This window comes from Microcebus murinus, chromosome 5 (genome assembly GCF_040939455.1).
Source record: "Microcebus murinus isolate Inina chromosome 5, M.murinus_Inina_mat1.0, whole genome shotgun sequence".
NCBI classification, from domain to species: Eukaryota; Metazoa; Chordata; class Mammalia; order Primates; family Cheirogaleidae; genus Microcebus; species Microcebus murinus.
Window position 1 is genome coordinate 1,414,027 of NC_134108.1, and position 13,764 is coordinate 1,427,790.

The 13,764-nt window shown below is 60.0% G+C and overlaps 1 protein-coding gene across 1 annotated transcript; it reads left to right on the forward strand.

Moving 5' to 3' along the window:
• The first annotated feature begins 7,677 nt into the window (after positions 1-7,677).
• On the forward strand, positions 7,678-13,305 carry DACT2 (dishevelled binding antagonist of beta catenin 2). The gene is made up of 3 exons (XM_012776846.3): positions 7,678-7,840; positions 9,766-10,044; positions 11,270-13,305. The coding sequence occupies exons 1-3, from the start codon at positions 7,678-7,680 to the stop codon at positions 12,877-12,879; spliced, it is 2,052 nt and encodes a 683-aa protein (XP_012632300.3). The 3' UTR covers positions 12,880-13,305.
• The last annotated feature ends 459 nt before the right edge of the window (positions 13,306-13,764 follow it).

The window sequence follows — 13,764 nt, forward strand, 5'->3', positions numbered from 1 at the left end:
AAACAACTCCACTTACAATAGTGTTGAAAACAATAAAGAACTTAGAAAAAAACTTAACAAAAAAGTGTGAGATTTGTGCACTGAAAACAACAAAGCGCCACTGGAAGAAATTAATGAAGACCTAAATAAATGGAAAGACAAGTTTATGGTCCAAAGCATTTAAGCTGAAGGTAGCATTATTTGCAATTGCTCTACAAATTGAATGCAATTCCCATGAAAATTCCTGCTAGCTTCTTTACAGAAATTGACAAACTGATCCTAAAATTCATATGGAATGTGAGGGACACATATTCAGCCCTAACAAATCTTGAAAAAGAACAAAGTTGCAAGGCCCACACTTCCTACAGACTTACCACACAGCTACAGTAAGGGACAGAGTGTGTGTGGCATGGCCAATAAGGACAGGCATGTAAACCCAAGGAATAGAATTGAGAAACAGAAATTGATTTCGGGATCAAGTAATTTTCAACAAGGGTCCCAAGGCAAGTCAACAGGGAAAGAATTGTCTTTTCAACAAATAGTGCTGGGACAAGTGCATCGTCACAGGCAGAAGAATGAAGTGAGACCTCTACCACAACATGTACAGAAATTAATTCAAAATGCATCAAAGACTTAAAGGCAAGTGCTAAAACCACAAAAATCTTAGAAGAAAACATAGGCCTAATCTTCGACTTTGAATTTGTTAGAAATGACACCAAACGCATAAGCAAGAAAATAAAAAAATAGGTAAACTGCACTTCATCAAAATCAAAATCTTTTTGCTTCAAAGGACGCTATCAAGACAATGAAAGGACAACCCACAGAATAGAAACGTTTTGTGCCAATCATGAACCTCATCGGGGAACTGCAGATCACATCTAAGGGCACTGCACCAAGAAGACTTAACAACTCAATAATGAAAAGACAGCCCAGTTCAAAAAACAGGCAAAGGATCGGAACAGATACTTCTCCAAAGAAGATGAACAATACCCAAGTGACTAGCATTACCCCCCCCCAGGGAATCGCAAACCCAAACTCCAATGAGATGCCACCTCACGCCCGCTAGAGTGGCCCTCACCAAGGTACAACTGCGGGCAAGCACAGGAGGAAATGGAACCCTCAGCCTGCTGGTGGGAACGGCAATGGGTTAGGGTTAGGGTTAGGGGTCAGGGTCAGGGTCAGGGTCAGGGCCAGGGCTAGTAGACTGACAGTTCTTCAAAAGGTTAAAGGCAGCAGACACCTGTGGTCCAGCACTTCCACTCTCAGGTATGCATCCAAGTGACACGGAAACATATGTCCCACGCAAAAATGCATACAGAAACGTCCCAGGAGCACCGTTTATAACAGCTAAAAAGTGGAAACCACTCAAAGGCCCATCGACAGGTGATAGATAAACAAATACAGCGGAGTATTATTCGCAGTGACAAGGGAGGAATTTGACACCTGCTGCAACAGGGACTCACCTAAGACACTGAGCTCACTGAAGGAAGCGGTCACCAGGAGGCCCTAGGGCAGGTCCAGAAGGGGCAGAGAGCCACGTGGGAGGCAAGGCAATGGGGGAGGGGCCGACTACTGAGAAGCACAGGGCTTCTTCCGGGCTTGGTGAGAGCGCTCCGACAGCGTGGTGATGTCGGATAAACTAATGCCTACATATGTACACTAAAATAGCATAGACCAAACACTCTTGAACTGTACACTCTAAAATGTTGGAGTTGCATGCTATGTGAACCGCACCGCGATGAAACCTAGGGCAACTTTCAAAGGTATATTACGTTTACATTGTAACAAGCTCTGCACGATGTGATGTGTTTCCAAGAAGTTACCTTTTAAAAAAATGTAAAACCCTTTCTGGGTTTCTGCCACACTCTCAGCTCCCTCCCTCGGCTCCTGCTAGGCCCGCCGCCCCTCTGAGTGCCCCGCGCGCCCTCCGGAGGGGGTCCCCCGGTCCGCCCAGCCTGCATGGGACAGCCCCTCTGCGACCCGGGCGGGTCCGGGTCCGGTCCGGCCCAGCCTGCACCCGCAGGGGCCCGCCACGACCCGGGCGTGCGCCGACGCCGCCCCGCGCGCCAGCGATAGGTCCGGGCCGGCGACCCGCGGCGCGGGGCGGGGAGAGAGGCCGGGCGCGCCGCTGCGCTCGCTCGTCCGCGCTGGTCTGCGGCGCCGCGGGGACCACAGAGGCCCAGGGATGTGGGCGCCGGGCGGCCCTCCCGCGGGCTGGGACCGGCGCAGGGTGGGCGCACGGCTGCGCGCGGCGCTCGCGGGGCTGCACGAGCTGCAGGGGCTGCGCGCCACGCAGCAGGCGCGCGTGCGGGGCGCCCTGGCCGCGCAGCCCCCGCCGGGGCCCGCCGCCCCCCGCGGCCCCCGCGCGCAGGAGCTGCGGCTGGAGGCGGCGCTGGCGGCGCTGCAGGAGCAGCTGGTGAGGACCAGGCGCCGGCGCGGGGGCGGCGGGTGCTTATTGGCGGGAGGGTGGGCTGCCCTGCGGGGTCGATTGCGGGTCGCGCTCTGGGTCTTTGGAACTTGGCTGGGGACCGAATAAGCGGGCGGCGGAGGCGAGACCTGTAGGTGGGGGTGTGGGGACGGCGCGGCAGGTGACCATCCAAAAGTGGCTGCGGGACTGCGTGGGACGTGCGCCCACCCTGCCTGCCTCCCAGCGCAGGCACACCTGAGGGGTGAGGGTGTGTTCTCATGTGAGTGCATTGACTTGGTTTCCCCTGGAGGTGTCCACTGGGGATCCTGCCATGCACCCCTGGGTGCCAGGGCCTCACCTGTGTCACAGTGTCAGCATGTAACACGCGCACGAATTGTCCTCAGTCGTGTGCTCTGGCCGAATGGGGTCCAGGCATCGTAAAGAAACACCTGGGGAAATCCGGTATCTGATGAACGCCCCTCAGCCTTCAAGTCAGCCGAGCTGGGAGAGGTGCTGTGTCCTCTGGTCAAAGAGGAGGACCCTCGGTGACCGCTCTACCTTCATGGCTGTCTCCATGCTCCCGGGGCTGCTCCGATGCCAGTTCCTCCTTGTGCAACTGGAAGGGCTCCAGTTCTGCACCCCTGGCCTCCGCTCTGCTGCGGGATCTCACCCAACAGGCTGGAAACCCCTCCGATGGGTCTTTGCACTCCTGTAGCGGTGTTTTGAAAGAGAAGATGAAAGGGCCATGGAAAGATGTCTGTTTGTTTGAGCCGCCTGTGCTACTGTAAGGGAAGTATCTTTTACGTTAGAAACTCAAATCCGTCCTGTTGTTCAAAGCTGCTGCCTTTCAGGGGCCACCCAGGGGAAGTTACAGTGTCACCATCAGCTCAGCTCGGTCCTGCTGTGAGCTCAGTCATTGCCTCTGGATTAAGGGACCAGGAAGTCTGGAGTCTGGAGATGTCTCCGGGATTCCTGTTATCTTCCCTTTTTGCCGAACACAGAGGTGGCAGACTGTGTACGAACCACGGGCCACCTGTGGCCTGCACAGGGGCAGAGTGGTGCTGAGTGGCACCTTCGGGCTTTGCCGAGCCGCACAGGTGACGGAAGCGTGGCAGTCCCCTTAGGACTCTGTGTTTGCTTCCCGAGGACTCTCAGCTTTGGTGTGACCGCAGCTGGGCACACACTCCGGCCGGCAGATGTGTTCCGGGCGGCTGTGGGGACGGTGCTCTGGGCACGCCGGCTGAATTGTTCTGTCGAGGGGAAAGAGCCCGGTTGATGATTAACTTGGCTTAAGGAGTATACAATTCAAACCTGTGAGCACTCAGCCTCTAATTACAAGTAGCCTTTTGGAAGAGAAGATCAAACAGGTTTTTTTTTGTTGTTTAATTTTTTCTTTCTTTTTTTTTTTTTTTTTTAATGTGGGGACCAGAAGGAACAGGCAGACTTTGTCTTGAAACTTTGTTCTTAGAATGGAGTATGTGATCAAAAGAGAAGAATAGTTGAATTGATGTGACGTCAGCCCAGGGCTCAGTACTTTGACACTCTTCTTACAGGGAAAAAATTAGGAGTGATGATAATTCTGCCGTGTAGAATATAATCAAAATGCTTTGCTCGCCAGTCCGCACACACTCTGGCAACGCCAGTGAACCCAGGGTCCCTCCCCGACCCTGGCCTTCCCCTGGCCACGGGTCCATCCAGGTGCAAGACAGGAAGAACGTTTATCCGACCTCAGCAGCTTTGCCCACAGGAACTCTGGAGTGAGAATGAGCTTCGGCAGTTCTAGGATTTCTAGGGATTAGAGACATTTCCCAGCGTCATTAGGAAAACGGCAGCGTTGGCCACATTGTGCCTTATCAAGTGTGCCGCATGGTTGCATGATGATTACTGCTGTGTCCAAAGTCCCCAAAGAGAGAGCAGCAGTGGGTGCTTAGCAAGATTTGGTTGCTACAATCAGTGAGTGGTTTTTCTTGCCGGAGCAAAAGGGAAGATGATTCCAGTGTCTGGGATCTCCCCACGCCGGGTGTGTGAGCCGATGAAACTCTCCGGCCCTCGCAGGCCGTCACTGTCTGGGCAGAGCTGGCCGTGCCCACCGGCTTACGTCATGCCCCAAGAAGGGGCCGGCACTCCCACTGTTAGGAGGGTTGAGTGCGGCCGCCAACAGCACTCAGGTAGAAAGACACCACGCACGCAGTCGTCCTCAGGACCTGAGAGTAGGCTGAAAACTCCGTCTTCCGCCAGTGGGTGCTGCCGAGTCGGTGGGAGGTGCCCTGGAGGGGGAAGTAGAGAAAGGACCCCCGCCCCGGGGGACTCCACAGTGAAACCTTATCCTAAAGAATTCCCCGATCTTGACTTTGCTGGTCGTGGCTTGTTGTAAAAGTGGCAGCTCGCAGCGCCGGCTTCTCTCTGGCAGGTCCCAGCATCCAGTGTTGCAAGAACCAGCTATGGGTCTGACTTTGCAGCTGCAAACACCGATGCCTGGTATTTTCCATGGACCCACTGTGCGTGCAGTTTGGACACACAGGGGCCGGGAGGCAGGGTAGGGAACTCGCCGGGGGTCGGGAGCCGGGCATTGCAGGACCCGCAGGGCTTCTTGCGCCGTGAGCGGTGCAGGTATCCTTGAGTGGTCTATGACCCCGGCCCCTCGCCGACCACTGAGGGACCCCTCACTGACCACTCCTCTCCATTGGGTAGTAACGCTCGCCCCCCTGCAGAACGCATGAACTCGTGCTGCGAGTTCATGCGTGAAGTGTTTCCTGTGTGCGTTCTTGGCTCTCAAGGAAAGATACCATCTCTGTATCCGGAACTCGAGGGCCTTTTTAGTTTTTGTCCCTGCAATGTGCCGCGAAAGTTTCTTTGTGGCTGTCATGTTGGGGGGGGGGGGGCGAGGAACAGATGGGATTCAGGTTGTTCTCTGTGGCACACGCGGTCAGTGTTTCGAAGAAAGGCATCAGCCAAATAGTTGTTTTTAATGAGACCCCTGGTATAGAAGTTCTCGAACTTTTTGTGGTCATAGAAACTTCTGTGGTCCCTGGGAGGCTTGTTCACATGCATGTTCCCCGGCTTGCCCTGGAGAGCGTAGCGAGTGAGTGGGCCTGGAGTGGGGTCCGCAGCTGTGCCCGGGGGGGGGGGGGGGGACCCCCGGGAGCCATGGGTGGCGCACTGCGCTCTCCACCAGGTGCTCTGACCCCTGCCCATGCTCAGAGGATTTGGCACAAGTGCCCCCGATCACACCCCAAGCAGCAGAACCCTGAAGTTAGCCTGACGCCTGCAGGGAGGTGGGAAACTGAGGCAGCCCAACAGCTGGCTGCTGCAGAGGGCTCCTTCTGGCCGTGGAAGTCACGCAGGTCTGTGGCTGGCTTTGCACTGGACTGTGCTCAGTCCTGCCGCACGGGGACTTGGCTGTGAGCAAGGCAGGACAGACACAGGAGACCCCAAGGTAGGGACAGCGGGAAGGGTTAACGGGCTGGGACACCCTGGGCGTGGAGTCTGCACACAGGTCCGAGGATGCAATAAATAACCTGGGGGCCCCCGGGAGCCTGCAGCCCCTGGACCATTAATCACAAACCAGCCACCGAGGGCCGGGCTGGCCAAACATTAATCACAAAGCAATTAACCCGGCACAAACACTGGGGGCTCTGCTTGATGGAAAGGGGGTTGGAGATGCAGGGAAGGACCCACCCCACCCACCCCGAGTGCAGAGAGCCCTCCTCCTCCAGGAGGAGGAGAAAGTCGGGAGCTGGAAGAGAAGAGGTCAGACGCGTGTTTAAACAGCGAGGCGTGGCCTGGTCAAGCAGCTTAGTTTTTCCGTGCGTACCATGGGCTTTGTTTTATGACAGGAAGATAAAAAGTCACTGGCAGAGAGAGCACGTGCTGGCCCCTTTATTCGCATCTGAGCTTGCTCTGCCTGGGTGCTGCTGGGCCGGCCCGAGCCTGCCCCTGCGTGCCGCGCTGGCCTTTGTGGGGTGCCGTCCACTTGGCGACGTGCTGCTTTTGCAGAGACGCGCAGGGTAGGAGGCCGGCGCGTCGAGGCCAGTCTGGGTGCACTGGCAGCCTCCGATGCTGATCAGAGCCAGGACTGGTCTCTGCCGTGTACACGCGTGCAGGTGGCTTTATGGCTTCAAGCTCTGTTTCTGGGCACAGCCCTGGGGGGGTGTTGGGAGACCCCCGAGTTAGGTCGTGGGGAAGGGCAGAGTCGGACGGGCTCCTCCACACCTGCACGTCCAGCCTGGCCGCACGGCTGGCGCACCTCCTGGCACTGACTGACGGTGGTAACTGGCACTTGCAGAACTAACTCTCCCGTAAGGACAGAAACCGTTACCGCCTGCTGCTCGCTCGTGATGAGTTCTCACATTGCTGAAATTACTGGAGTGATTATGGGGCTCGGGGGAACCCCTAATATCCCATGTAAAATTAAAGTGTAATTAATCATTTTCCTAACAGGGCGAACCACGAAATTATATTCGTTAACTGTTTGCCTTAAACCTAATAGTAAATCAAAACGAGAAATGTGTGCAGAGGACCTTGAAAACAGGTGGAATGCTGCAGTCGAATGGAAGAAATCAGCGTTTATTAAACACACGGGGCTAATTTTGCAAACATTATTTACGTGTGCACGTGGACATATGCTCATCTGAAGCATGTGCACACGCACACACACAGATGTGAGCTTCACATCAGAAAGGGCCTCACTGCAGATTCGCAGGCTGCACTCACAGCGGGCTAACGTGATGTTTTCCATCTTTCTGCCAAAACCCGTCCTCCTAGTTCAGAACCTTACCTGTGAGGTCAGGGAGGGAGAAGGGGCTTAACATTGAGGGGGCCGTGGAGGGGAGGGTCTGTTTCTTTCCCAGGGACTTTCTTCCCCCTTGGAAAGTCGAAGTGTTCAGCACAGGACGGGAAACTCTCCTTTAGATCCAAGAACGGGAACTCAGCAAAAGGTGGAGACTTCTTGTCACCCATCTGCCGAGAGGCAGCGCCTCTGTGCTGTTCCGACCTGATTCACCTCTCACAGCTGTGTCATTCTGTGCCCTTGTGAAGAAATGTCTAATTCAAATTGCCGACGAGTAAAACAGTCTGCAGTTGGCGGGGAAAACCCGTACGGGGGTGGGACGGGGAGGGCCAGGAGGCCTCTTTTCTTTCCAAGTGCAGAGAGCGAGGAGCCTGCCTGGGTGTGAGCAGGTGCCGCTGTCAGAGTGAGGAGGCGGATTTCACGTGGGTCTGGGGGTTCAGCCTGTGTTCCTGACGCAGACGTCTGCACCCCGTCCCGCCCTAGCTTCGGTTTCTGCACGCGCATGGGCGTGTCTCTCACTTTGCCTCCCCAGGCCCGGCTGCGGCAGCAGGACGTCGGCCTGGGGACCCACCTGGACCAGCTGGGCCAGCAGATCAGCCGGCTGCAGCTGGACGTGGGCACTGCCCCTGGCGAGGCCCTGGACAGCGACAGCCGGCCCAGCTCAGGTAGGCCGGCCGAGTGCAGGTGTGCAAGGTGTGCAGGGTGTGTGAGGTGTGCAGGGTGTGTGAGGTGTGCAGGGTGTGTGAGATGTGCAACATGTGCAAGGTGTGCAGGGTGTGTGAGGTGTGCGACATATGCAAGGTGTGCAGGGTGTGTGAGGTGTGCAGGGTGTGTGAGGTGTGCAGGGTGTGTGAGGTGTGCAGGGTGTGTGAGATGTGCGACATGTGCAAGGTGTGCAGGGTGTGCGAGGTGTGCAGGGTGTGCAAAGTGTGCAGGGTGTGTGAGGTGTGCAGGGTGTGCAAGGTGTGCAACGTGTGCGAGGTGTGCAGGGTATGTGAGGTGTGCAGGGTGTGTGAGGTGTGCAACATGTGTAGGGTGTGTGAGGTGTGCAACATGTGCAAGGTGTGCAGGGTGTGTGAGGTGTGCAGGGTGTGTGAGGTGTGCAGGGTGTGCGAGGTGTGCAGGGTGTGTGAGGTGTGTGAAGTGTGCAACATGTGCAGGGTGTGTGAGGTGTGCAACGTGTGTGAGGTGTGCAGGGTGTGTGAGGTGTGCAACGTGTGCGAGGTGTGCAGGGTGTGTGAGGTGTGCAGGGTGTGTGAGGTGTGCAACATGTGTAGGGTGTGTGAGGTGTGCAACATGTGCAAGGTGTGCAGGGTGTGTGAGGTGTGCAGGGTGTGTGAGGTGTGCAGGGTGTGTGAGGTGTGCAGGGTGTGCAAAGTGTGCAGGGTGTGTGAGGTGTGCAGGGTGTGTGAGGTGTGCAGGGTGTGTGAGGTGTGCGACATGTGCAAGGTGTGCAGGGTGTGTGAGGTGTGTGACATGTGCAAGGTGTGCAGGGTGTGCGAGGTGTGCAGGGTGTGCGAGGTGTGCAGGGTGTGTGAGGTGTGTGAAGTGTGCAACATGTGCAGGGTGTGTGAGGTGTACAACGTGTGCGAGGTGTGCAGGGTGTGTGAGGTGTGCAACGTGTGCGAGGTGTGCAGGGTGTGTGAGGTGTGCAACATGTGTAGGGTGTGTGAGGTGTGCAACATGTGCAAGGTGTGCAGGGTGTGCAAGGTGTGCAGGGTGTGTGAGGTGTGCAGGGTGTGTGAGGTGTGTGACATGTGCAAGGTATGCAGGGTGTGTGAGGTGTGCAACATGTGCAAGGTGTGCAGGGTGTGCGAGGTGTGCAGGGTGTGTGAGGTGTGTGACATGTGTGAGGTGTGTGACATATGCAAGGTGTGCAGGGTGTGTGAGGTGTGCAGGGTGTGTGAGGTGTGCAGGGTGTGTGAGGTGTGTGACATGTGCAAGGTGTGCAGGGTGTATGAGGTGTGTGACATGTGCGAGGTGTGCAACGTGTGCGACGTGTGCAGGGTGTGTGAGGCCCCGCCCTGCAGCACGCCCCGGCGGCCAGCACAGCGTGTGCAGAAGTGACACCTCCCACCACCAGCCCCTCTCGGGGCCTGAGCGCCAAGTGCCAGCACTTCCCAGCATGCAATGCAGTGAGGAGTCCCCGGCCTATTTCCCGGGCAGATCTAAAAGTCAGGAGGCAACATTTGAGCCCCAAAAGCATGTGCTATTGAACAACGCTAAAAATGAAAAGAGAGTGTATATGCATGCATATATATATAGAGAGAGAGACAGAGAGGGAGCGGGCGTGCTCACACGCATGCGTGCGAGAGAAGAGCATTCCTTTCGGTGGAGAAGGCCACACGAGCGCCCCTCCCTCCGGAGCGAGGCGGAGGTCGGCTCTGCCATGGCAGATGCTCGTGGGGATGGCCAGGCCCGGGCCGCGCTGTGGGGTGGGGTGAAGCCGGCTCCGACCGACAACGCAGACAGACCCTGGGACCCAGCTCGGGCTCCCTCAGCCCTCCCGGCCGTGCCAGGTCCCCAGAGGAGGGCGCCCCCCCCCCCCCCCCCCCCCGGTGCACTAACCTGCCCGTGTCTGCTCCGCCAGGCTTCTACGAGCTGAGTGACGGCGGCTCCTGCTCCCTGTCCACCTCCTGCGCCTCCGTCTGCAGCGACCGTGTGTCCCCCTCCCTGGGCACGCTGCTGCCCGCGGCCCAGCCCGCCTCGGCCAGGCCCTGCGTGGGGGACTGGCGGCCCCGGTCGGCGGACGAGACCTCCGTGTCGGTGTGGAGGCCCCAGGCCGCCGAGGACGGCAGCGGGCCCCTGGGCACGGCGGGGGGCACAGGCCAGCCGTGGGGCATGTTCCGGCCCCGGCCGGTGTCCACAGGTGAGACACGGCCAGGAAGCGGGGTGGCCCGTCTGAGGGTGGTGGTGATGGTGCCCGCAGCACGCAGCCCCGCAGCCCGCCCAGGTCAAGCGGGGAGACCCACTCGGGGACCAGCCAGGCACACGCTGCGCGAAGTCCCCCCTGGGCCTTCCGGGTGTCTCGGGTGGAGTAGCGGTCACACAGCCCTCGTAGACGGCTATCCTGGCGAAGGGCATTTGCCTCTTATTGCTCAACCACTTCGGGACCACGCTCACTGGCCGAGACGCCTCGCCACAGCCGCACTCGCAGTCCGCGCGGTGGTCTGCGCTGCGCGTTGACGACGCGGCCGTTCTGCTCTTGTGTGACGAGGACAGCTTGAAAGCACCGAGAGCTTGTTTCACTTTACAGGCAGCTTTCCTCGTCACGTAAATCAGAATAGGTAACACAGACAGACATGTTTTCATTACTTTATTTTTAAATGTTCACAATTTTATTTTGATAAATGAAACATTAGAAAAGTCGTATCATGGCTGTCGGCTACAGTCGACGCTCGGCTGTGCACCTTCATGTCACGGCTGTTGGCTAAAGTCGCTGTGCGTGTTCATCCGCGGCTGTCGGCTACAGTCGACGCTCAGCTGTGCACGTTCATCTGTGGCTTTCGATTACAGTCAGCGCTGGTACCCAAGTGGTAAAATGCACGTCAGGAAATTTTTTCAAAAACCCTTCCAGTCTCCTCGGTCTGCCCGTGTTTGGAGTGGGATAGTGGAGAGCACTCCTGGAGAGGCTGTTCAGCTCACAGCGGGCCCCACGCACAGCCGGGGAGGGACGTCCTTGTGCTGCTCAGACTGTCCCTAAATAGGGGAAGGTGCCGGGTGGGGCCTCGATTTATTTCTAGTACGAGCCCTCGTCTTCCTCGGTGGGAATTCCCGGCTGGCGTCCTCCGGGTGTCCGTGGGAGCCCCACCTGGACCCCTCGCCAGTGGGCTGTAGACCTCCTGGCACCCTCGCTCCCTGGTGAAGTCGGGGTGCTGGTTGGGGGCTCCGGGCTTTCCCCGTGGGGGTGATGGGTCTGACGCAGACAGACTCGGTCTCCACGCCTCGCCGCACTGCCGCAGCGGCTGGGTCCGGGGCTGTCCGCTGCACCCTGGAGGTCCCGGACGAGGAGGACGAGCCTGTCCCCTGCCAGGAGCAAAGTGAGCTCACGGCGCGTCTCGCCCTCTCACTGATTCCTGTGTCCCCCCCCCCAGGTGACCTGGACCGAGCCCAGCCAGCGGGCGCGGGGCTGCAGAAGGCCGGCACGGACCCCCAGGCGCCACCGGCCCCCCGCCCGGGCACCGACGCCCCGCCCCGCACGCCCGACCCCCACTTCCAGCGGGACCTGGTGTGGCAGGGGGGCAGGGAGGTGTACCCGTACCCCAGCCCCCTGCACGCGGTGGCCCTGCAGAGCCCCCTGTTTGCGCTGGCCCCCGAGAGCCTGCGCAGCGACGGCCCCTCGCCCCCGGGGAAGCCCCTCCAGGGCCCCACGGGTGCCTGCACCGTGCGGACCGGGCCCGTCCCGGAGGCCGGCACGGCCAGAGCCTACATCGACAGGCTGCTGCGCCTGCGGGGCTGCGGGACCCCCCCAAGGGGCGGTGTGGGGGAGCAGGGCCCCCCGCGGCGGGAGGTGTCCCCATCCCCACGGGAGCCGGGGGGCGGCGTGAGGATGGACAGGGAAGGTTGGCTCCAGAGGCTGGTCTCGGGCCCAGGGAGGGCGGCCAGTGGGGACAGCCCCCCGCAGCAGGGACCCGCACCCCTCGTGGGCACCCGGCACCCCTGCAGCCCCCCCGAGGAGGGGCCCAGGCCCTGCAGTCGCCGTGTCCTGGGGGAGGCCGCTGGGAGCCCCCCGCCCGGCCCCCAGGCCTGGCAGCGTCCCCCGGCCGTGTGGCCATCCCAGCAGGTAGACCAGAGCCGCCCTCTGGCCTCGGTGCCCCTCCCTGCCAGGGAGGCTTCCCCGCCCAGGCCAGACTTGGGCCAGCCCAAGACAAAGGCCGCGAAGGTCAGGAGAAGGTCTGGTGACAAGGTGCCGAGGTCCGGGAAGCAGGTGGCCCCGGCACCAGAGAGGCAGTGGGGTGCCCACGCGGCTCCCTGGCTCCCCCCAGAATGGGGCCCTCCCCGCCGGGCCCAGGCGCTGGGCGGGCTCAGGAGGCCCCCCCAGGCCAGGGAGGCGCCCGGGCGCTCCTGCTCAGAGTCCACCCTCTACCCGGTGCCCGTGCTCCTGCCGCTGGTGGTGGCCCCCGGGGAGAGGTGCGGCGCGGCCCACGCCCTGTTCCCCCTGGCGGCTGCCCCTCTGGGCGGGGCGGCCCGGGGGAGGCAGCGCAGGTGGCAGTCCACCGTGGAGATCTCAGCTGGGGCCAGCCCCGCCCGCGGTCCCCAGCCCAGCCCCGGCACGCCCAGGCCGGCCACCCGGAGAGCAGGCGGCCCCTGGGTCCAGGGCAGGCCCTCGCTGGCCCGTCAGGATGCCCGGGCCGGGAGCGAGTCGGACCCCTCCGAGCACTCCGCGGACTGCGCCTCCCTCGCCCACTCCACCATTGCGGAGACCAGCGGGGAGGAGGCCAGCGACCACACGGCCAACCGCTTCGGGGACCGGGAGTCCGGCGGCAGCGACTCTGAGAATGGCGTCCAGAGCCGCGGCCGGGCGCGGGACTGCGGGGCGGCCGGGCGGGGGCAGTGGGCCTGGCCGCGGGCGGGACCCCCGGGGGGCTCGAGGCCACCCCTGCCCCCCGTGCCCAAGCTGTGCCGCGTGAAGGCCTCCCGGGCGCTGAAGAAGAAGATCCGCAGGTTCCAGCCGGCCGCGCTGAAGGTCATGACCCTGGTGTGAGCGGTGGGCACCGCTGGCGCCTGGCGGCAGGCTCTGGGCCACCCCAGGCCGCTCAGCATGCAGAGGGGCTCGCGGGTCAGACGGCTGTGCCCGTGAGGACGGCCAGGAGCTCTGGGGGTGACTGTCCCCACCCCGGCGAGGACGTTTTCGGATAGCTTTGAAGTTTCGGATGTTGTGAGCCACCCTGGCCGCCATGCTGTCCTTCCAGCGTCCCCCATGTCTCTGTCCTGGGCTGGGGTCCCACACGTGGCTCTCACCGTCTGTCCCCTTGACCGGCCTGTGTCCCCGTCTTTTCCCATCATCCCTCCCCTGAGATCCTGCCCGGGCGGCGGTCGCAGGACTGTGCCATGGACGTTGAACTTGAACCCGCGTTAGGCTCTCAGTGTGGATAAACGCTCCGGTTATGCCATTACCTTCTGGAATAAAATGAACATTTTTTAAAAATTGTTTCCTTTGACCTCCTCGTTTCCTTGCCTGGCACATAGTCGGCGCTCAATAAACCACAGCCCTTCCCACACGTGGACACACGCTGGCCCTGGCCGGGCAGGATCCATTTTATCCGGGGAAGAGTCTAAACTCTGGTTCCAAGACAGGTAAGTTGAGCATGAAAGTCTTTTGAAAAAAAATAACTTTTTATTGGCGTTTGTTTTTCCAAAGGAAAATTCCCTCCACTTTCCAGGGCGAGAGACAGTGGAGTTTTCACCCAAGCCGCCTGGTGGGTGGGCAGCATTTCCAGTTCAGGAAGCAACCGCCTCCTGGATGACCCACACGCGCGGTCAAGGTGGGTGGGTGGGCCCCGAAGTCCTGGGTGTGTCCCTGGGGCCTGTGGAACTCCTGGAGCCCCCCAGGGCGAAGGCAGCTTGGCGGGAATTTCAGGAGGACGTC